The sequence below is a fragment of the Urocampus carinirostris genome, chromosome 3, assembly GCF_059441175.1.
Source record: "Urocampus carinirostris isolate Australia breed hairy pipefish chromosome 3, RoL_Ucar_1.0, whole genome shotgun sequence".
NCBI lineage: Eukaryota > Metazoa > Chordata > Actinopteri > Syngnathiformes > Syngnathidae > Urocampus > Urocampus carinirostris.
In genome coordinates, this window is record NC_142351.1 from 9,698,256 (window position 1) to 9,721,628 (window position 23,373).

At 41.2% G+C, this 23,373-nt stretch overlaps 1 protein-coding gene across 1 annotated transcript in view; it reads right to left on the reverse strand.

Moving 5' to 3' along the window:
* Positions 1-2,452: 2,452 nt before the first annotated feature.
* LOC148368609 (tripartite motif-containing protein 54-like) overlaps positions 2,453-23,373 on the reverse strand; it is a 33,480-nt gene continuing 12,559 nt past the window's right edge. The window contains exons 4-11 of the mRNA XM_088329763.1: positions 23,150-23,321; positions 17,403-17,498; positions 11,387-11,464; positions 11,165-11,314; positions 6,392-6,414; positions 6,195-6,316; positions 4,970-5,205; positions 2,453-2,556 (exon numbers count right to left, since the gene is read on the reverse strand). Coding sequence (XP_088185889.1) covers positions 2,476-2,556; positions 4,970-5,205; positions 6,195-6,316; positions 6,392-6,414; positions 11,165-11,314; positions 11,387-11,464; positions 17,403-17,498; positions 23,150-23,321 — 958 coding nt within the window. The 3' untranslated portion in view covers positions 2,453-2,475. The remainder of the gene's footprint in view (positions 2,557-4,969; positions 5,206-6,194; positions 6,317-6,391; positions 6,415-11,164; positions 11,315-11,386; positions 11,465-17,402; positions 17,499-23,149; positions 23,322-23,373) is intronic.

Below are 23,373 nucleotides of genomic sequence, written 5' to 3' on the forward strand. Positions count from 1 at the left end.
AAGAAAGAGAGAGGGAGAGAGCGTGAGAAACAAAAGATAAAAAGCCGCAAGAGAGGGGGAAAAGAAAAGAGAGGAAAAAAGAAACCAAAGAGAAATAGAAAGACAGAAGGAGAGAAAATAGAAAATGAAGCACAAAGGGTAGGAAGAGAGAAAGAGAAAAGGAAAAAGAAGTTAGAGCAAAAGAGGATAAAAGACACACAGAGAGAAAGAGACAACGAGTGGGAGAAAAGGGGTGGAAAAGAGTGAGAGGGAGAGAGCATGAGAAATAAAAGATGAAAAGTCGCGAGAGAGGGGGAAAAGAAAGGGAGAGGAAAAAAGAAATTCAAAGAGAAATAGAAAGACAGGAGAGAAAAGAGAAAAGACAGCGCGAAGGGTAGGAAGAGAGAAAGAGAGAAAAGGAAAAAGAAGTTAGAGCAAAAGAGGATAAAAGACACACAGAAAGAGACAACGAGTGGGAGAAAAGGGGTGGAAAAGAGAGAGAGAGGGAGAGAGCATGAGAAATAAAAGATGAAAAGTCGCGAGAGAGGGGGAAAAGAAAGGGAGAGGAAAAAAGAAATTCAAAGAGAAATAGAAAGACAGGAGAGAAAAGAGAAAAGACAGCGCGAAGGGTAGGAAGAGAGAAAGAGAGAAAAGGAAAAAGAAGTTAGAGCAAAAGAGGATAAAAGACACACAGAAAGAGACAACGAGTGGGAGAAAAGGGGTGGAAAAGAGAGAGAGGGAGAGAGCATGAGAAATAAAAGATAAAAAGTCGCGAGAGAGGGGGAAAAGAAAGGGAGAGGAAAAAAGAAATCCAAAGAGAAATAGAAAGACAGGAGAGAAAAGAGAAAAGAAAGCGCGAAGGGTAGGAAGAGAGAAAGGGAAAAGGGAAAAAAGGAAGTTAAAAACACAAAGAGCAACAAAGGAAGAGAAAAAGAAAGACACATAGAGTGAAAGAGACAGAGTGGGAGAAAAGGTGTGGGAGAGAGACTGAGAGAGAGAGAGAGAGAGAAAGAAGTAAAAGTACAGTGTCTTTGTTCGAGGCACCTGACTTTAGCAACATCAAGTTGACATATTTCAACCTGCAGCTTGTTTTTCTCTTGCGCTTCTCTGAGTGTTGTCTCGCAGGCCGGATTCAATCCCTTAGTGGGCCTGATCTGGCCCGCGGGCTGCCTGTTTGACCCCTGTGCTCTAGTAGTTATTTAATATCATAGTATTATTTATTGGTATATTAGTATTTCAGTAAAAGTATAATTAATGTATTTAGTATTTTTGTAGTATTTTTATGGAATTTTTGTAGTCTTTCCCTAATAGTATTTTGTCATATTTCTTTAGTGTTTTTGTAATATTACTTTAGTTGTCTTTTCGTAGTACTTTTGAAGTAAATGATTCTGTAGTAATATTTTGTAATAAAGTATTACTGTAGTCGTATTTTTGTAGTAATTCTATACAAATGTTTTTATTTTCAGAATGAAAGCAAAATAATATATGCGGTTCCTTGTTTTTCAGCACTATATTTAGTGGTCATGTAGTATTTTTCTTGTAGTTCTGTAGAAGTATGGAGTGGACACAATGTGACAACGGAGATAAAAAAAAAGTGAACCACTCTTGGGGGCCCCCTGGTGGTTGCAAATGTACTCACTTTTAGCGTACTCTCACTCGCCAATTCAGAGTTTGAAAAAAAAAAAACATGGCTGAGCAAAAAATATACCGTAAATTCCGGACTATCAGCCGCTACTTTTACCTAACTTTCAACCCTGCGGCTTATTCAGTGATGCGGCCAATTTATGGAATTTTTCTAGCGGCCCTCGAGTGTTGCTACCATTAACTGCCTTGTCAAAGCTATATTATTATTATTAAAGCTTTGAAAACTCTCTTGGTGTACCGTCTTTCTTTGTATAAGATGTATTTGCAACTGTATATTTTTGTAATGTATTTATTTTAGACACTTATTCTGATATGTTTTGAAAAAGGAGGGGTGAAACAAACGCGGGGTGACTGGAAGTGGAGACCGGTAAAGGTGAGTGTTTGTGGACACGGCGGACAATAGTGGATATTTTTTTTTCCCCACCCTTCCTTACCTTTGGAAATATACACTTTTTTCCTTGGATTGCTTTCAACGGGACCTGGACCCTCAGGTCTGCATCAAACCTTAAGTACCGGTATCATTTTCCGTTCATTTTGCCGGCTGTGATTTTTGGACTGTGGACTTTAATGAAGGACATTTAGTCTCAATCGCGGGACTTGAAGTCGGGTTTGGGTTAATTTTGTTTGTTTTGCATGTTTAAATGTGGGCGCATGCGGCTTATATACAGGTGCGGCTTGTGTATGTGCAAATTCGGTTTTCCTCTTAAAATGTGGTGGGTGCGGTTTATAATCAGGTGCGCTCTATAGTCCGGAACTTACCCAAATAACAAATAATTACAAGTAAAAATGACAACTGATTTGATTAAAAAAAGTTTATTAATAATGTCGAAAAAAATGTGAATTGTGCAGAAGCTAAGGAAAGCAGCTCAAACAAGACCAAGCTTTTCTCAAGAGAACCATGAAGACCACCAGGTAGAAGAGCACAGCCAAAGCCTGCAGAGGGACGAAAAAGCAATTCCATATGTGAGAAACATTCCCACCCACAGAAATTAGCATTGAGTGGGCCCTCACGGTCTGCAAGACCTTCTCTGGTGGCCTGTTAATTGTATTTTGTCCATCAACACTCATTACTGTTGTGGAATATGGATAATAACTAATAATAAGTAAGCATCTGGTGAAGGTAAATAATAAATACACATTTAGATGATATAGTTCTTTTGAACTAGATAACTCATCGAATTGTTTTTTTTTGAAGCAATTCGTTTGATATTTAGTTTTCAAGCGTTACAGTAGTTGTACTTTTTTATAAGTATTTTTTTAGGGTTTCTGTAGTAGGATTTCTTTGTAGTTTTACCGTATTTTTTATTTTTGTACTAATTCTGTAGTAGTTTTCTTGGTAGTTTTTCCATAGTAAATTCTTAGTATTTCTGTAGTATTTTGTTGTATTATGGTAGTAGATTTTTTGTTGTATGTCGGTAGTATTTTTGTAGTATTAAAGTACTTTCAATGATTTCTGTGTTTTTGTAGAAATACTCTTTTTTTTTTGTATTTTTGTTCTCTTTCTGTTGCATTTTGTAGTATTTCTATTGTAGAATATAGAATGTATGTAGATTTGTGGCATTTCTGTAGTAAAACATTACTGTAGTATTATTTTGGTTATATTTTCTGTCGTATTCCTATAGTAGAATTTTTATAGTATCGCTGTAGTTGTGTTTTTGCAGTTTTTCTGTTGTAATACTTCTGGAGTAGTATTTCTGTAGTTATATTTTTCTCTGGTAGTGTTTTGTATTATAGTATTAGGAAGTGGTATTTTTGAAGTATTTCTGTAGACGTATTTTTGTTGTATTTCCAAAGCAATATTTTTGTAATAATTTGGTAGTATTCCTTTAGTACTTTTGTAATATTACTGTAGTTGTATTGTTTTGTAACTCTGGAGTAGTATTTTCTATGATAGTATTGCTGCAGTAGTATTTTTCTAGTATTTCTATACTATTTCTTTTCTCTCGAAAAAAAAGCAAAATAATATACGTTGTCCCTTTTTTTCAGCACTGTATTTAATATTTAGTGTTCATGTAGTATTTTTGTTGTCTTTCTGTAGAAGTATTTTTGAGTGGACACACAAAGTGAACCACTCTTGGGGGCCCCCTGGTGGTTGCGGGGCCCTAAGCAGTTGCTTAGTTTGCTTATGGTTGTAGCTGTAGCTGCAGTACATTTTTGATCGGCTTAAAATAGTTAACGAGGGTTTGATTGATTCAGTCTATTGAAGGCCTAGGTGTGAAATGCACGGCCCACCACCAATGTTCCCTGTAATTTTGCAGGGGTCTGAGTGAGCAACGCTTGAAACGACAGTGAGCAGCGGCAATCCCAAGTGTGGCAACTAAGTCATTATCAAACATGTCCAAAACTTGACATTTTGCTGAGTTTCAGGCAATGAAAAATTATTTTTCACTTTAGAATGAATTGATGTCGTTTGTTTTTACAATTCTTTCACAAGATATCCATTTCTTTTTATTTCCTGATATATTTTGTCGCATAATATTAACATTTTTGGGGGCTTATTTAGTCGCTTGTAAGATACAGAACTGTACTTAATCACATTTTTTTAGTGGAAGTATAATGTTGGCAACAAGATTGACTTGATATCATTGGAAATTATTTGAATGCAACACAAACTTTTTCTTCTTTTTTCCATGTTTTTTTTCAACTTTTTTTTTTTAATTCCTTTAATCTCATTGTGTTAACTTTTTCCTAGCTGTTTCTTTTTTCTTTTTGTTCTCTACCTTTTTCCGACATTTCTTATTCTTTTTTTTTCTAAATGTTTCCTTCTTTTTTCTCTTCCATTTGTTTTTTTTCTCAGCTTTTCACTACTTTTTCATTTTGGTATTTTTTTCTTTTTTGTTCTATTCCCCCCTTATTTTAAGTCATTTTGTGCATAATTTTACATAATATTTGGTCATGTAGGAATGAAAGAAGCAAAAACAACCTGAAGAGCCGTTTAGGACCCAAAAGAGCTGGTTCCTTTTAGTGAGCCGAGCCAAAGAAGCCGGTTCTCGACAAACTCTACTAACTTTACTCAACTTCGTTCGACTTCGACTCGACTTCAAAATACCGCATTTAGAACACAGCGTCAGAGGAACCCGTGTATTTTTTACCTTCATGCACTGTAACTTAATTCGCTTCTTAATTAGTAATTTTGAGCCCTGATTTTTGTGCGCCGGCTACATTTTCTTGTGCGCTGAGAATGTGCGAGCAGTGCGCGATTGCGCACGCGCGCAGCTTAGAGGAACACTGCCCACCACTGAGTATAAGCCTAATTTAGAAAAAAAACATACAGAATATGAGAGGCTAGGATTTAAGCTAACCCTGATCCAAAACATAAAGCTATTCATAGTTAATAAGCACCTACCTGTTGTATATCAATTTGATCTTCCTTTATCTCCAGAGAAACTGAAAGTTCCTGTGCTTGGCCCCCATTTTCCTCTATCATGGGGAGGATCTCCTCACAGTCCAGGTTCTGGATGGAACGTTCTGAAAGTTCTAATACTGGTTCTGAGAACCAAGTTGGCGCTTCTGTTCCCAAATCTTCGACGTATGAAGGGTCTGCAGGGACTTTAGCTGGACCCATGACATTTCTCTTGATATCTGTAACCCGCATTTAAAATGGAGTCATTAATGAGTAAATGAAATGATGATTTGACATTGAAATAAAATATTAAAAATGGATAGAAAACACCTGATTACCGTAAATTCCAGACTATAGAGCGCACCTGATTGTAAGCCGCACCCACCACATTTTAAGAGGATAACCACTTTTGTACTTACACAAGCCACACCTGGATATAAGCCGCATGCGCCCACATTAAAACATGTAACACAATCACAAAATTAACCCTACTTTGAGTCCCGCGATTTTAACCGGGGGTCAGACTATTACTCCACCATCCCCTGATCTAAAACCTACATGAGGGCAAGGAAAAACTTAAAATCCTCAAGTCATGTTTATTTGTGATGTCCTTAATCACAAGGAGTCTCAAAGGGATGCTCAGAGCACAGACTTCTATGACACCATCCCCTGATCTAAAACCTACATGAGGTCAAGGAAAACCTCAAAAACCTCAAGTCATGTTTATGTGTGACGCCCTTAATCACAAGGAGTCTCAAAGGGCTGCACATACCACAGATTACTGCAAACTACAGACTATTAAGACACCATCCCCTGATCTAAAACCTACATGAGGGCAAGGAAAAACTCAAACACCTCAAGTCAAGTCCTGTTTATTTGTTTGGCCCTTAATCACAACGAGTCTCAAATGGCTGCACAGACCACAGATTTCTGCAAACTACAGACTATTAAGACACCATCCCCTGATCTAAAACCTACATGTCAAGTCATATTTATTTGTGGTGCCTTTAATCCCAAGGAGTCTCAAAGGGTTGCACAGATCACAGACTTCTATGACACCATCCCCTGATCTAAAACCTACACGAGGGCAAGGAAAAACTCAAAAACCTCAACATGAGGCAAATTAAGAAACCTTTACATTAGGTAAACCCCCTGCCAGAAAGACCATACCATAACGGATGTTGCAACAAATGCTACTATGAAATCCAGTTCTTGAGACGTAACATACCCGTGAAGAAGTCAATGGCGGCGAGGGCACGTTCCTGCCGGCTGAAGTTCCACCTGTATTCTTTTATCTGGTTTGATGGTTCGGCCGTTTCGGGCAGACTGAAATTGGCAGCCGCTTGGAGCCTGGAAGTAAAACGAGGATCGGGAGTCGGAGGATTGTTAAATACTTTAACAACATCTGTCGGTGTTACTACTCACTTAGCGATCAACTCTTTGGAATTCTGTGTGAATGGAGGAGACGAGAACAAAGCCGGTTAACGCGGTTTTACTCTTGCAATCTGACTGGTGGACTGGACAGGAACATTAAACAGTAGTTTTCCTTTTGAGATTTTCTTAATTAATGGGTTTGTGAATTCGGTTTTTATCTATGAACACTCGCCGCAAAACCTTGATGCCGAGTAGACAAATTGAGACCAATCCCAGTAGAGTTTTGAGGTCCAAGGACCAACTTGTATGTATGTTATGATTTTGTGGTGGACCCTAACTCAGGAAGCAGCAAGGTGCTCAAAAAACGAGGGTATTTTATCACAAAATAATCAACAAAGTAACAAACAAATGGTCAATAAACAACGATCCAAAACAAAAACAAACCTCAGAAACAAGGACCTGGTCAAAGGTTATGGTGAAACAGGCTCTGTCCAAAATGTCTCTTATCAGGACAGAGCTCGTTGTCGTTTGCATTATCAGGTCCTCTCTATTTGTCACTATCTATTTTTTACCATAACTGTTTTCCAGGTCATCCTTGGTTCTGAGGTTCGGGTTTGGTTTTTAGGTTTGGATAATTAGGTTAATCATTGACCATTTGTTTGTTACTTTGTTGATTATTTTGTGATTGAATACCATCGTTTTTGAGCACCTAGCCATAGTTCCTGCTTCTCTGCATTTAGGTCCACCGCATGATCTTAACACGGTGTGGTTTGAATGGTTTGAAGATGGGAGTTGGGTGAGTCAGTATCACCTGACCTAAATTTTGCAGATTTTTCTCTGGTACAGACATCGGCCCTTCGGCACAGTAGGGCACATTGCTGTCTGGAGCAACTACTTGTGGGAAACCACTACAATTGGGATGGTTTCATTTTAATCATCACGGAGACCTTACTCAGATCACCTGATGATAGTTTGCAGCTAGCCAGCCACTCTCTAAATCGCTGTAATGACAATAAAGACCATTCATTCATCTGCAATTCTGTGTTCTGCATTTTTTTCGGTTGTTTTTGGTAACAGTCGTATACTCTCAGTTGAAAGTTTGGAAGTAAGTGTTGTGGATGAATAAACGTGGGTCAGCTTCGGGCTGCCGACGGAGCTCGCTAAGAGGTTGAGAAAAGCAATTTCGTCATCGAAATAACACTCGGCTTGATTGAGAACATCCGGACGATTGCGGGACGGACAGAAGGTTGGCTGGGCCAGGACAAGTTCGGGAAAAACACCACGTCATCGAAAAAGGACGCACCGACTTCGGGAAAAACAACACGTGATGTTGGTGAACAAAGAGTATAAAAAAGCTGATGTCTGTGAGAGGGATTTGAGAACGTTATGAACTCTGATGAATTTTAATAAATGGCTTCTCCCTCTCTGCCATATTTGTCTGCGTATATTTTGGGGCGATGCCCAATAACGTTCTCTCCCTTTGAGGGCTATTATGAGGAGTGACGCAAATATTTGGATTTTCACTTTTCGTGGGGGGTTCTGGACTCCATTAACCGCGATAACTGAAGGACTACAGTGGGACCTCGCTACTTTGCGGTTCGACGTTTGCGGGTTCAGCCTAAAAAATAATAATAATTACAAATAAATAATAATAATATCAATAATTTAAAAAAAAAATTAATAATAATGAAAAATATTACATTTAAATTAGAAATTACCGTAAATTCCGGACTATAGAGCGCACCTAATTATAAGCTGCACCCACCACATTTTAGGAGGATAACTGCTTTTGTACTTACACAAGCCGCACCTGTATATAAGCCGCGTGAACCCATGTTGAAACTTGTAACACAATCACAAAATTAACCCAAACTCTACTTTGAGTCCCGCGATTTTAACTGAGCATAAAGTCCTCAGTTCAACAACCACAGCCGGCAAAAGGAACGGAAAATGATACCGGTAGTTAACATATGATGCAGACCTGCAAAGTCCAGGTCCCGTTTAAAGTAATCCAAGGGAAAAAAGTGTATATTTCCAAAGATAAGAGTGGGAAAAATATATATCCACTTTTGTCTGCCGTGTCCACAAACAATCAACTTTACCGGTCCCCACTTCCCGTCATCCCCCGCGTCTGTTACGCCCCTTCAAGACTTATCAGAATAAGTGTCTAAAACAAATACAACTAAATACATTACAAAAATATACAGTTGCAAATACATATTATACATGGTTACACATATTTACAAAGAAAGACGGTACACCGAGAGAGTTTTCAAAGCTTTGATAATAATATTATAACTTTCATCCCAAACCGTGCCTGTGAAGGGTAGCAAAACGCTACTAACAACACGCTCGCAATACAGTTAACGGGTCTGTTAAAAAAAACGTACTGTACATGTTGAAGTCACGTCAAACCGTTCTCATCTTCCTCCTTATAACCAACGTCGTCAAAGTTGTCTTCCCCAGTATGGGAAAGAGACTTTGTCAATTAGGCGTCGTCCCACGCTCCCTTATTCATAAGCGCGCTAGCAACTCGCTCGCAAGGTAAAGTTTGCGTGCAGTAGCTCTGTTTCCTTCTTTATCGGACTTCTCGATTGCGTTTAGCTTGTAAGCTGCATCATGCGCCTTGAACTCGAGCGCCGCTTTACATAAATTGGCCGCATCAGTGAATAAGCCGCAGGGTTGAACGTTTGGGAAAAAAGTAGCGGCTTATAGTCCGGAATTTACGGTACATTATTTCAATTTGAATTAGTAATTGCATCATTTTACAAAATTTTAAAACACAAAGAAATGCACGTATACGCTAAGCGTCACGGCCATAAACGCAAGCTCATTGGCCAGCACTCGCTGAATACTCGACTCCCCATTGGCCCATTCACTACAGTAGACCACGCTTACCTCGTATACAGTACAGTACGCTTCTCGCCATAGCTCGCAGTTAGTTAGCCATTTTCTCGCGGTGAATTTTTAAGTCTAAAAGTTTGTTGAAGCCCTTCGTGATGCCTCCCAAACGCTCTTTATCCCTTGGTGCATCTAGTGAACCGGAGAAAAAGCGAAAGATGTTAACGATTAACGAAAAAGTGAGTTTATTGGACAAGTTGAAAGCAGGAAATAGCTACGCGAGCGTAGCCCGACAATATGGCCTGAATGAATCCACGGTACGGTACATAAAAAAGGAAGAGAAGAACATGCGCAAAACTGCTGCAATATCTTTCACGAAAGATGCCAAAAGGGTTGTAAACACCCAGAATAAGACTATGGTGCGAATGGAAAATGCACTGGGTTTTTGGATCCACGATTGTCGGGCGAAGAAAATCAGCCTGGATGCGAACTTAATCCGAAGTAAGGCTAAATCTTTGTTTGATGCTATGTTGAGGATGTGTTTCCGAAAATAATCGAAGAAAATGGCCATGTCCCGGAGCAAGTCTTCAATATGGATGAAACGGGCCTTTTCTGGAAGAGGATGCCGTCCCGAACATTTCTTTTCAAGGAGGAACTTCAAAAGACAGGTTTCAAAGCTCATAAGGATCGAGTGACTCTGCTCATGTGTGGCAATGCTGCACAGGTCTTTTCATCAACTACACTTAGAAGAACTTGTAAGAGGTAAGTTAAATGTTCAGATTCAGATCTACTTTGTCATTCTAGTACACGTGTATACAGAACGAAATGTCGATACATCTGACCCGCACAGTTTCCTTGAATCTACAGATATAAATAAAATGTTGTATTGAGTTGGAGTATTGAGTACTAATAATATACTAAATAATTATGGCTATGTATAGTATTTTACAGTAGTGCAAAGAGTGCAAGAGGAACAGCTAACCAGATGTGCAAAATGGGCAGTCAGGTAAACAAATCGGGTGAACAGTAACAATAACACTGTAGTACAATAGTGCAGAGGAGAACAGATGTGCAAGGAGTGGCTAGCTATAAAGAACTGCCAGTGGTGCAAAAAAGTCAAACAAAACCAACAGATGTACAGATTAGCAGCAGTTTCGACTTACTATGTGTTTGATTGACCATTTAACAGTCTAATGGCCAGGGGGACAAGACTATTGTGGAACCTGGTGGTCCTGCACCGCACACTGCAGTACCTCTTCCCAGAGGCTAGCAGAGTGAACAGTCCATGATGGGGGTGAGAGGGGTCCCTGATAATGTTCTTGGCTTGGGATAGGCAGCGCTTCTGGCTAATGTCCTGAATGGAGGGGAGAAAGTCCCGATGCTTTTCTCCTCATCACCCTCCTCACACTACCCCAGTCGGAGGCACTGCAGCCTCCACACCACACAGAGATACAGCTGGTCAGGATACTCTCTATAGTGCCCCTGTAGAATGTGATGAGGGAGGGTGGGGCAGGTGGGCTCTCCTCATAAATGTTGTTTTATTGTTTGATTGTTTAACAAGAATCTCTCTCTCTAACCGTATTCCATATGGTGTACTGTATCGTACTGTATACAGGGGGGGTGTACTGCAAAGGTATTTTTTTTTTTTGAACAGGTGGTTTTGGTCTCCATTAACCGGGTCTAAAAAAATAATAATAATAAAATAAAATGATTAAAAAAAAAATATTTTTTTTTTTTTTAGCATTTTTGAAGGGGCGTCGCTACTTCGCGGATTTTCACTTTTCGCGGGTGGTTTTGGTCCCCATTAACCGCGAGAACCGAGGTCCCACTGTACTGTATTTGAAAAGCAGACGTCGCTGATTTGACTGGAGGAAGGTTGCTCCTCCACCTGGACGCATGCAAACTCTTTGCACAGGGACGCAATGTCGATCAAAGGTTCTGTTTATCCTAAGCACAAAGAAATTCATGCAAATGTGAGCTCACCACAACAAAAGCCGCCATGTCGGAGTCCTCCATTGCGCACGTGGCTTTCTTCAAAAGCTTCCCGTTGGCCTTCACCCTATCTCCATAAACACTCGCCAGCAACAGAGCATGGCCTGACTTCTCCTCAAAGGTGATTTGCTCAGTCATAGCCTTCATGATGAAAACAAGGTCAATTTAAAATATGAACAAAACCCAAAATGCAAAGACTGAAGTCAAACTTACGATAAATCTTTCATCCACAACTGACGACAGTCGTCTGAACTTGTCGATCACATTTTGTTTGTAAGTCATGTACTTCTCCTGTGCAAAAAAATGTCGTACTACTGGGAGGAATGCGTATACTAGCTCAATCAATTGATTGAAATATGTGTATATGAAATGAGTCACAACATTAGCTTTTCTGCTGGCTTTGATCTCTTTGATCTCTCCAAGGGGAATTAACATTTTAGCACAACAGAAACAAAAGGAAAATAAATCCAAACAGCTTGACAACATCAATCACCTTACTGTGCATGTTGAGAGATTTGTCAGCTGTGGTTATAATGTTTAAAATTAACTTCTTTTGTGGAGCACCAAAAGATGTGTCTTACCGTTAGCAGCTCTCTCTGTAGACTGCCAACAAACCCCGCCTCCCGGTCACATGTCAGAAGCCAAAACCAAACCCCACCCCATACCAGCAGGTGGCACTGTTGGACTCATCATTGCAGGACACTTACCAAAAACTATACACATATTTCAGCAGGAATTTCAATAAAACAAAAAATATTATTACACCCGTTACAAATATATAGTATGTCACAAATGCGGGTAAACCCTTCACATTTCTGCTGAGATTTCATAATGTTGTGCAGAAGTCTGTGGCAATAATTACAAAAGTTCACTACAGCCCCTATTTATAGAATAGAATATACCTTTATTGTCATTGTTACAACATGGGATATATTGTGACAACGAAATTGGACGTGGCACTCCAGGTCCACATTTTACAATGAGGATAAAGAAAACAAAGAGATAAAGGAACAAAGAAGATGTTTGTACTGTCCTTGTTGCATAGGCTTGGTTTTCCTCCGGAGGGGAGTGTATGAGGGGGTGAGGGACAGACAGAGATGGGCGGATCCAACTAGATGTTTGATCTTACTGTACACACGGTCCAGTGTTTTTTTCCCTAATTGCTCAGTCCACGTATTGAATGGATTCGGGAAGTACAGTCCTTAAACATGCCCGATTAAAGTCGCTGGCGACGATAAAAGCTCCGTTGGGGTGTGCGAGCTGCTCTTTATTGATAGCAGCTGGCAGGAGATTTAGCGCTATGCTAACGTTAGCATCCGGTGGAACGTAAACAGCAGGCACAATGACCACAGTTAGCTCTCTCGGTAGATAGAAGGGTCTACACGATACTGCTAGAAACTCTATATCGAGCGAGCAGTGTGTGTCAATGATTATTGATTATCCTCCAAAAACGTGCAATTAGAACATACACAGGGTAGGATATCAGGATCATACTAATATTTTATTTCTGCAGTCCAATTTATTAAAATTGGATGATTCAGTAAAATTTTTCACTGCACAACTGCTATTTAAGGTCAACAAAAACACAGTGCCAGAAAACATCCCACAATTATTCACTCGGAAAGATCAAAGTTATAACCTAAGGGGTTGTAGTAAATTCAAAATGCCAAAGGTGAGAACCACCAGGAAAAGTATGTGTGTGTCTGTGTGCGGAGTTAAACTTTGGATCAATTTACAAGATAAGATCAAACAATGTCCAACTATTCATGTGTTCAAATATAAATACAAAAAAATATTACTGGCAGAATACACAGATGAAAAAATGGGGTATGAGTGATACTAGAGATTGGAAATACTGCGGAGCAAGGTTAACTAATATAATCCCCAAGATATTATTATTATTATTATATCTATCTTCTTCTGCCGAATTTTAACGGGTAACTCCTCCCAGAGCTCTTGGAGTTGCCCAACGATCCATATACCAAAAATTCCCCCCACAGAACCAAGCAAAGAATGACAGAAACATCTCTCTGAGTTAAGAACTTTATGCTAACTCCTAATGCTAACAACCGGGGTTATATATATACATGCCGGGATCATCTTCCAGATCAATCACAACTCTTACAATTGCCGCGGGAATTGTCTAGTTAGTGCTATTGTTGTTATTATCATCGGTGTCACAATTATATTTAGTGGCTAGTAGCATTTTAATGTTAATAGATGGGTACTACGATGATTAGTGTATAAAATTATGTGACTAATATTATTATAATTATTGATATCTGACCTATGTAATATGTATATCCCTGAGGTTTTGTTATATTATACACAAGAGAAGAGTGATTTGTTCTGCATCCTCTACAGCACGGGTGTCAAAGAGGCGGCCCGCGGGCCAGATCAGGCCCGCTAAGGGATTGAATCTGGCCCGCGAGACAACACTCAGAGAAGCGCAAGAGAAAAACGAGCTGCAGGTTAAAATATGTCCACTTGATGTTGCCAAAGCCAGGTGCCTCTCACAAAGACACTGTACTTTGTCTGTCTGTCTCTCTCTCTCTCTCTCTCGCTCTCTCTCTCTCTTTTTTTTCTGTTCCTTTGATGCTCTTTGTTTCTTTCTCTCTTCCTACCCTTGGCGCTTCCTTTCCCCGCTCTCACGACTTCTCTTTTTATGTCTTTTGTTTCTCTCTCTCTCTCTTTCTCTCTCTCTCTTTTTTCTGTTCCTTTGATGCTCTTTGTCTCTTTCTCTCTGTGTCTTTTCAACTTCTTTTGCTCCAACTTCATTTTTTCTTTTCCTCTCTTTTCTCTTTCTCTCTTCCTACCCTTGGCGCTTCCTTTCCCCTCTCTCATGACTTCTCTTTTTATGTCTTTTGTTTCTCGCGCTCTCTCTCTCTCTCTCTCTTTTTTTCTCTTCCTTTGATGCTCTTTGTCTCTTTCTCTCTGTGTCTTTTCAACTTCTTTTGCTCTAACTTCATTTTTTCCTTTTCTCTCCTTTCTCTTTCTCTCTTCCTACCCTTGGCGCTTCCTTTCCCCGCTCTCACGACTTCTCTATTTATCTCTTGTTTCTCACGCTCTCTCCCTCTCTCTCTTTTTCTTTCATTGTCCTGCCCTCTCTCTTCTTTTCCCTTCCTCTTCCTCTTATTTCTTTATCTCTCTTTTTCTTTCTCTTTAATCTCCTCATCCGGCCCCCGACAAAATATTTTTTCTATCGTGTGGCCCCCCAAGTTAAAACGAGTTTGACACCCCTGCTCTACAGCAAAAGACGTCGAGCCATCGAGTGCGGGGTTTCCCTCGTGGTCGTCTCCAGCCTGCGGCCTTTGGGTCAAACTGGAGAATGGCTCGTGTCGGATGGTCTGGTGGTAGACGAAGGACATGGCCAAACCAGCGGGTGCGGCGTTGTGCGACCAAGGAAGATGCTCGGGGCTGGCACGTGCGGGCTCTGAGCTCTTTATTGGAGACTCGCTGGGGCCACCTGATGTTCTCGATGGTTCTGAGAGCCCTGCTATCAAAACCGTCGATTCTTGTGGCCAGGGTGTCGTTCAGGGGCCATGTTTCTGAGCCATAAAGCAGGATAGAGAGTACGGCGAGGTTGTAAATGCGGAGCTTTGTCTTGCGTGCGATGGTCTGGTGCCGCCAGAGTGGTTTCCAGAGAGACTGCAGAGCAGATGCTGCCAGGGCTCTTCTGCAGAGAATCTCTGGTTTTAGGTCCCCATTGTCTGTCACCATGGACCCCAGATACACAAAGCTCTTGACAGGCTCTACGATGTCGCTACCAATTTGGATGGGAGGTGGATCTGGTCCATCACCGACATACATGAACTTGGTTTTCGTCCAACTCACTTGGAGGCCAAGCCGCGCTGCCTCTTCGCTGTAAATGCCCAGAGCGTCTCTCAGCTGGCTGTAGGAAGCGCTGAGCATGATGGTGTCGTCAGCATACTCCAGGTCAGTCAGGTGGTAGTTGCTGAAAGACACTCCGGGGATGCGCTCACTAACCCTGAACATCAGATGGTCGAAGATGCAATTAAAAAGGTCGGGAGCAGCCACGCAGCCTTGACGAACGCCTCTGGAGATAGTAAACCAGTCGGAGTCAATGCCGTTGATACGGACACAGCTCTCTGCGTTGCTGTAAAGCAGCTTGAACAGGGCTATGATCTTGGGTGGTGCTCCGAAAGCTTGGAGAATGTTCCACAGTGAAGAGTGGCATACAGTGTCAAAGACGGCCTTCAGATCAATGAATCCGATATATAGATGGCGACACAAGAGAAGGGGTCTGTAAAATGTATTTAATAAAAATAAGCGTATGCTTCTTACTACCCCTTTTCGAACATGTTATGTTCACATTATTCTTGTTGTTGAATCATTGTTCTTGTCCTGTTTTTATTTTATAATGTTCGAAATCAAGTTTTCATTCATTCATTCATTCATTCAACAACACTGAAGAAACATGACTTTGACACGATGAAAATAAGTCTATGTAAAGCTTATATAGCAGAGTATATTTATAAATGGCTAAACCCCTGGCAACAAAAGTGAGTACACCCCAAAGACACTATATGTCCAAACAAATCTGTCCTTGACATTGTCACTCCAAAATACCATGTGACTTGTTACTTTAATAGGTATCAGGCGTGTTCAATCTGTAGTACACTCTGTCATACTGGTCACTGAAACTCCCAAGATGGCACACCATGGCAAGGAACTCTCTGGGGGTCGTAAAAATGAATTGTGGCACTACATAAAGCTGGGCAAGGCTACAACATGATTGCCAACTCTCTGAAATTGAGCTGCAGTACAGTGGCCGAGATCATCCAGCGTTTTAAGAAATCAGGATGCGCTCACAACCGGGCTCGTGTTGGACATCCAAAGAAGCGGACTGAACGTGCACAGTTTCACATCCAAATGCTATCTAAGAAGGATAGGCGCAGAGATTGAAGAGGTGGGTTGGCCTGGAAGTACTCAGACCAGTGTTAACTCTAATCTGTGCGCGTGCGCGATTGCGCACTGCTCGCACATTCTCAGCGCACAAGAATATCTAGCCAGCGCACAAAAATCAGGGCTCAAAATGACTAATTAAAAAGCGACTTAAGTCAAAGTTACAGGGCATGAAGGTCAAAATACACGGGTTCCCCTGACGTTGTGTCCTAAATGCGGTATTTTGAAGTCGAGACGAAGTAGAGCGAAGTTGAGTGAAGTCAGTAGAGTTTGTCGAGAACCGGCTTCTTCGGCTTGGCTCACGAAAAGGATCCGGCTCTTTCGGGTCCTAAACGGCTCTTCAGGTTGTTTTTGCTACTTTAATCCCAACATGACCAAATATTATGTAAAATTATGCACAAAATGACTTAAAGGAAGGGGGGAATGGAATCAAAAAGAAAAAAAATACCAAAATGAAAAAGTAGTGAAAAGCTGAGAAAAAAAGAAACAAAAGGAAGAGAAAAAAAGAAGGAACAATTTAGAAAAAAGCCAGAAAAAAGGAAAGAAAGAAATGTAGGAAAAAAGTAAATAGAAAACAAAAAGAAAAAAGTAACAGCGGGAAAAAATAAACACAATGAGATTTTTTTAAAGGAATTTTGAAAAAAAAGTAGAAAAAAACACAGAAAAAAGAAGAAAAAGTTTATGTTGCATTCAAATAATTTCCAATGATATCAAGTGAATCTTGTTGCCAACATTGTAATTCCACTAAAAATGTGATTAAGTACAGTTCTGTATCTTACAACCGACTCAATAAGCCCCCAAAAATGTTAATATTATGCGACAAAATATATCAGGAAATAAAAAGAACGTTTGTAGGCCGTACAACCTTTACAACAGTACATGAGTCAATTCATTCAAAAGAGAAAAATAATTTTGCATTGCCGGAAACTCAGCAAAATGTAACGTGATGTCAAGTTTTGGACATGTTTGATAATGCCACACTTGGGATTGCCGTTGCTCACTGTTGTTTCAAGCGTTGCTCACAGACTTTGAACATTGACTCAGACCATACACTTTAGGAACTTTCACTTGAGGGTGTACTCTTGTTGCCAATTGGGTTGGTTATTGATGGCTATATTTTGTTTTTTAAAGGGTTAAAATTCATTGAAACCGATTTCTTTTCATTGTGATGTTTCTTCAGTGTTCTTCTACTAAACATTATAATAAAATCCCTGCAGAAATATGAGAGGTTCACTCATTTTTTGACATACTGTACATGTCTCGTGACATTATTGTTGTTTCCATGACGACCGTCAAGACCCACCTGGATTCTTTGACACTTCTCCTCAAGCTCATTCATCAGTGCGCCAACTTTCTGTTTGGCCTCCAACAAGGAAACCACACCTTCCCTCAGCTCCTCCTACAAAATTTTGAACGATTATGAAATTGTCAAAACTGATGACGAAAAGCCTTGAAATCGCTAAGCCAGAAGTAAGTGAGTGAGTGAAGTAATAATTGAGCCATCCATCCATTATCTGCACCGCTTATCTTCAGTAGGGTCGCGGGGGTGCTGGAGCCCATCCCTGCCATCTTCGGGCAGTGGGCAGGGCACAGTCAGCGCTGTCGCAGCAGAGCGTGTGCCAGATGACCTATTTACAGCACCTGGTATCACCCATGTATTCTTAATACCTAAAGCTAGAGTAATCGTTTAGTGGATTTTGAACAACAATTAACTGCAAAATACAAAAAGATCAATCAAACTTAAATGTCCCTGAACGCATCACAGGTCTAGAATAGAATAGAATAGAATAGAAAAGAATAGAATATACCTTTATTGTAATTGTTACAACATGGGATATATTGTGACAACGAAATTGGACGTGGCACTCCAGTTCCACATTTTACAGTGAGGCTATAAGGAAAACAAAGTGATAAAGGAACAAAGAAGATGTTTGTACTGTCCTTGTTGTATAGGCTTTGTTTTCTTCCGGAGGGGGAGTGTATGAGGGGGTGAGGGACAGACAGAGATGGGCAGATCCAACTAGATGTTTGATCTTACTGTACACACGGTCCAGTGTTTTTTCCCTAATTGCTCAGTCCACGTATTGAATGGATTTGGAAAGTACAGTCCTTAAACATGCCCGATTCAAGTCGCCGGCGACGATAAAAGCTCCGTCGGGGTGTGCGAGCTGCTGTTTATTGATAGCAGCAGGCAGGAGATTTAGCGCTATGCTAACGTTAGCATCCGGTGGAACGTAAACAGTAAGCACAATGACCACAATTAGCTCTCTCGGGAGGTAGAAGGGTCTACACAATACTGCTAGAAACTCTATATCGAGTGAGCAGTGTGTGTCAATAATTCGGCTGTTATTGTAGCGCATAGTCCCCCACCCCTGTTTTTACCAGAGTCTCCGTCTCGTTCGTGCCGGTGAAGCGTGCGTCCTGCTAGTTGGACTGCGGCGTCGGGGAAGCCAAGGCTCCGTGATGACAAAAATACTCCAATTTCGGACGCTGTTGGTGGCTCATTTTGTGGACGATGGATCTGGGGTTGGTTAGGAACATGACTGGGAGCGCTGGTCTGTGTGGTCGCCTTCTTAGCCCAGGCCCGACTGGCAGCCTTTTTCTTTTGCTCCGTCGTTGTCGGCAGGCAGATCACCCAGGGAGATCCGGTGGTCTCTGTATATCCCTCGGGATGTTGTGGACGTTATCGTAGTTGCGAAAGGAGTCGAAGGGAAATTATGAGGGATAAAAGAACACTGAAAAAGAAAAGTCTAGGCGCAGAAAGTCAGGTTTTCGTGATGAGAAGTGCAGTTGAGTTGTGTTTAATAAACAAGGGCCAACTGTGGCTATCTCCAAAGGAGCCGTATGTGTTTTCGGAGTATTTTTCTTCAACGAGGAGTCATCCAAGACCCCTCTTAAACGACACTGCAACAAAATGAGTGCTACATTGGAGAAGAAATAAAACATAGACTAACAGAGCAATGCTTTATCTGCAACGCAGTGTGACAAGCATGAAGTAGTGGATAAGATGGCCGCCGGTGGAATCCGCGCAACAGATTTACGTTGATAGACAAATTGTGGTAAGGCTCAAAAATAAATATAGTTTTAAATATTATTGTAATCCTGCAAAGTAATCCTTATATTAACAGTGTTCTGGTTTGCCCGCGTCCCTGCGTCCTAGTCGCATCATTTTTGCTGGGGACGCATGGTCTCAAATCAACTTTTTTGACACCAAATTGTCATTATTACCCGATTACTTTTTTTTTTTTAACAAAGGTTTACCGCACTCCAAACTTTTCGTCAGGCAGATCCGCCATTGTTGTTTTGGTCTCGCGCCGATCTCGGCAAACGAGATCTCGTTGCTTCGAGATGACGTTGTTTTGGTGGTTGTCGAGTGAAAGAGAAGTATGCCTCCAAAAAAACTGTTGGTATTTGTTGGAATTATATACATATATTTATCCTACAGTTGACATTAATATGTTATAAGTGTTCTCAGCCCTTCTTGTTTAGTTTGCAGCCGTAAGCTGTTCTTCAAGGCCATGAGTTGTTCTTTGTACAGTCATCTTACATACCAACGAGAAACAACTTGACCTGATATATGCAATAACTCAAGTTGTTTCTAAGAAGAAAGGAGGACAGAGGCCACCTGTGATCATCGGGCGGAAAGCAAGGAGTGCGAAGATTTAATTAACTCCGCGTAGTAACAGACAGAATGAAGTCTCCACCAGTAAGATAGAGCCCTTCCTTCGGAGGCGGAAACTTATGGACAATAGTATAAAAGTAAGATAGTAAGTAAAGTAAGTCATAAACTTCTACTGACCTACAGTGCCGTGAAATAGTATATCCCCCGCTCCCGATTTCTGTGTTTTTTTTTCGCGTTTTTATCACTCACAAAGGTTTTAGATCAGGGGTGTCAAAGTCCTTTTAGCCGTGGGGCCACAAATGCTATAACAAAATCTCACGGGGGCCGGACTAGTAAGTCTAACAGAAAGAGAGCGGGAGAAAAAGAGAGAGAAAGAGAGGGAGTTAAAAGAGAGAGTGAGACGGGGCTTCGCGACGGGGCCACAGAGAAGAGTGAGGAGATTTGTAACAGCCCGGTCTCCGCCGCTCTCATTATAATGATTAATAAAATAACCAATTTTCAATGACCGATTCTCTATGTCTTTTTTTATTTCAGAGCGTTTTATTAAAAATGTTGGGGACTTAAACCTAACAGTATTAGGTGCAAATCAACACAAAATCGGTAATTTCTTCAGTGTCAATAATAAGTCGAAACATAATGCAGAAAGTGGTAACAACGGCAATAATTCCGGCATGAAAAAACGGCGGAGAAATTCTTCATAAGACCGCGAAGGCAAGGAAAACACGTGTTTTGAAGCGAACGATTCGACGAAAGATAAACAAAAGAATACTCCTAGCAAGAAAAGAACTTTTCTGCCAAAATGGACTCAATTATATTCCTGGTTACGCAATGAGGAGGATGATAATGGAGGCGACATGTTCTGTGATGCGTGCACCCAGCGTGACAAAAAAACTGGATTGCATGAATCATTTCGCAATCCAAACTTTCAGAAGAGCACATTTGATCAGCACCACGACAATGAATACCACAAATTAGCTATGGAAATTCCGTTGCTGCAATTGGACATTGAGAAGGCATTACAACTGTGGCGGGACAGCAAACCACGAAGAATATATGAACTGAAAAATCTGAAGTGATAACTGCTTTGTAGCCTAGATGGTAAGGCGCCCGCTTTGAGACTGGGAGGTCGGTGGTTCGCGCCCCGGCCGAGTCATTCCTAAGACTTAAAAAGTGGTCGGCGGCGCCCTCTGTTGGCTGCGGCTGCATCGGCTCGCTACAACGGGTCAGGTGCAATCGACATTTCGTTCTGTGTACATTGTTACATAGAATGACAATACAAGGAAATTATTATTATTATTATATTATTATTACCAATTAACTGTGATGATTAAAATTGAATGAATATATAGATTTATATTATATATTTGTCGTCGATTTACAATTTCAACCTCGATAACACTAAATTTAGGGGACCTATAGATCTCCGTTGGGACCCATAGATTTTTGAGTATGCGAGTCCCCGGGACCCATCACTTTTCACAGGTCAAATGAACACTGTATTAAGCTAAATACAACTGTAATTTATTTATGTCTTTTTTCTCTGCAACTGTAACAAAATAAGCGGAACAGCGGCTAGGTGGTTTGCGCACAGCCCCACCGAGCAAAGGTTCGGGTTCAATTCCAGTTACCAGCCTCTCTGTGCAAAGTTTGCATGTTCTCCCCGCTCCAGTTTCCTCTCACATTCCAAAAATATGCACGTCAGGTTAATTGGCCGGTCCAAATTGTCCCTAGGTGTGAATGAGCGAGTGAGTTGTCTGTCTCTGTGACTGGCTGGCAACCAGTTCAGGGTGTCCCCTGCCCGAAGATAGCAGTGATAAGCTCCAGCACCCCCGCGACCCTACTGAGGATAAGCGGTGTAGAAAATGGATGGATCCAATGGAATACAATTACAGTGGAACCTCGGTTTTCGAACGACTCTCAGTTCGAACAAATCGGAGTCCGAACAAAAAAAATGGAGAAATTCTTGCTTCGTTGTTCGAACAAAAATCGGAGTTCGAACGCCGGGGTGGATGTTTCACATCACATTTTTTTACTCCTTTTCATTTTCTCAGGCGCAATTGCGCCTCCAATACACTAGGGGGCGTCCGAGATGAAACAAATGTGTAGCAAATGGGCCGAGTTACAGAATTTCACCATACCGATGAAGCTGCAGCCACCAGAGTCATCATGACTTTAATGACACGGTCATGAACCACTTCCGAAAAGTGCTAAAAAGAAGCCAGAAGCAAGTGTCATTGGATAGATATTTTAAGAGAAAAGAACATCCTGTAGACAGTCATCCGTAGCAAAGAGATTTGAACGTGTGAGCACCCCTCAGACAGAAAAGCTCCCCAAAGTTTTTATGGAAGGGGACTCTCCTTCCAAACAATCATTTTCCTTCCTCCTCCATCCCTCTCACCGTCCATCTGCGCCTTCTGCTGACCACCACAAAGGTAAGAAATCCTATTCATAATCCTTTTTTTTATTTTTACACGTTCATGTTAGCGTAATCTTTCGTACGGAAATCTTTCTTTTCCAGCAGCTGCCCTATTGTTTTATTGTCTGCTCCTATCTTCGGTGTTTTTTCTTCCCGTTTTGACAACTACACTATGGATTACTTCTATCCTATGGGACATGGGTTTTAGCGCACAAAAATGCGTGTATTCAAGGAATTTCAACTCCTTGCCCTGAAGAATTCTCGTGCCGGCGTGATGAAGGGGCCTATGGTGGAAGAAGAGCCGGAGCTAGCGAAGCGGCTAGCGGCGTTATAAGTCTTCGGTAACATCCGTAATCATGGTAAATGTGAACTCACGACCAAATAAGATCATCGAGTGTTGGTGGAAAACATCGAAGCGCACAGGGAGCGCAGTTGCTGTGTTTTGCGGAAACGTGGCTCACGTTTAGCATTCCGGACGCTAACGTTTAGCCACCCGGAGCTACCCGGCTTCAGCGCCGCTATACAGAGTCACGAAAGCTGGGGGGAATCGGAGAGGAGGCGGACTTGCTAACTCGAGGTGGTGTATCCCTGGATTTTCACAAAGAAAAGATTTCCATCTGCCGCAGGGATGTCGAACTTTTGGACTAGCGCGACGTCATCCACTCCGCTACAAGCACCCCTAGGGCATCATGTTCATCTGTTAATAAACAACAGGGTAGACTGCTGGAAGAGTGAATTTCCCTACGGGGATGAATAAAGTATCTATCTATCTATCTATCTATTACGCTAACGCGAACGTACGATTAGCCTGGGTTACATTTATGTCATTTGTGTCTTAAAGGTAAACCAAGGTAAACATTCAAGGTGTTGGAACGGATTAAAACGATTTACATTATTTGTAATGGGAAAAATGATTTCGGTGATCGAACAGGGTTCTGGAACGGATTATGGTCGAGAACCGAGGTTCCACTGTACATCTTTACTCCCCAAGCAGGCAAAGAAAGGAACAGACCTTCTTGTGTTGCAAGGCATCTGTCAGAGATTGGACCTGGCAGGACTGATGTTCTCCAAAGACTTTGCAGATGGAACATGTTGCCATTTGGCAGGTAATGCAATAAATGTTGACCTTCTCATCCGAATGTTTGGAGCAAGCAACCTGAGTAGCAAGTGAGGGTGGGATTGGCCTGGAGAGGAAGTCAGGGATCAAAAACTCAGTTGTCCTCTTGGGATTTTGTT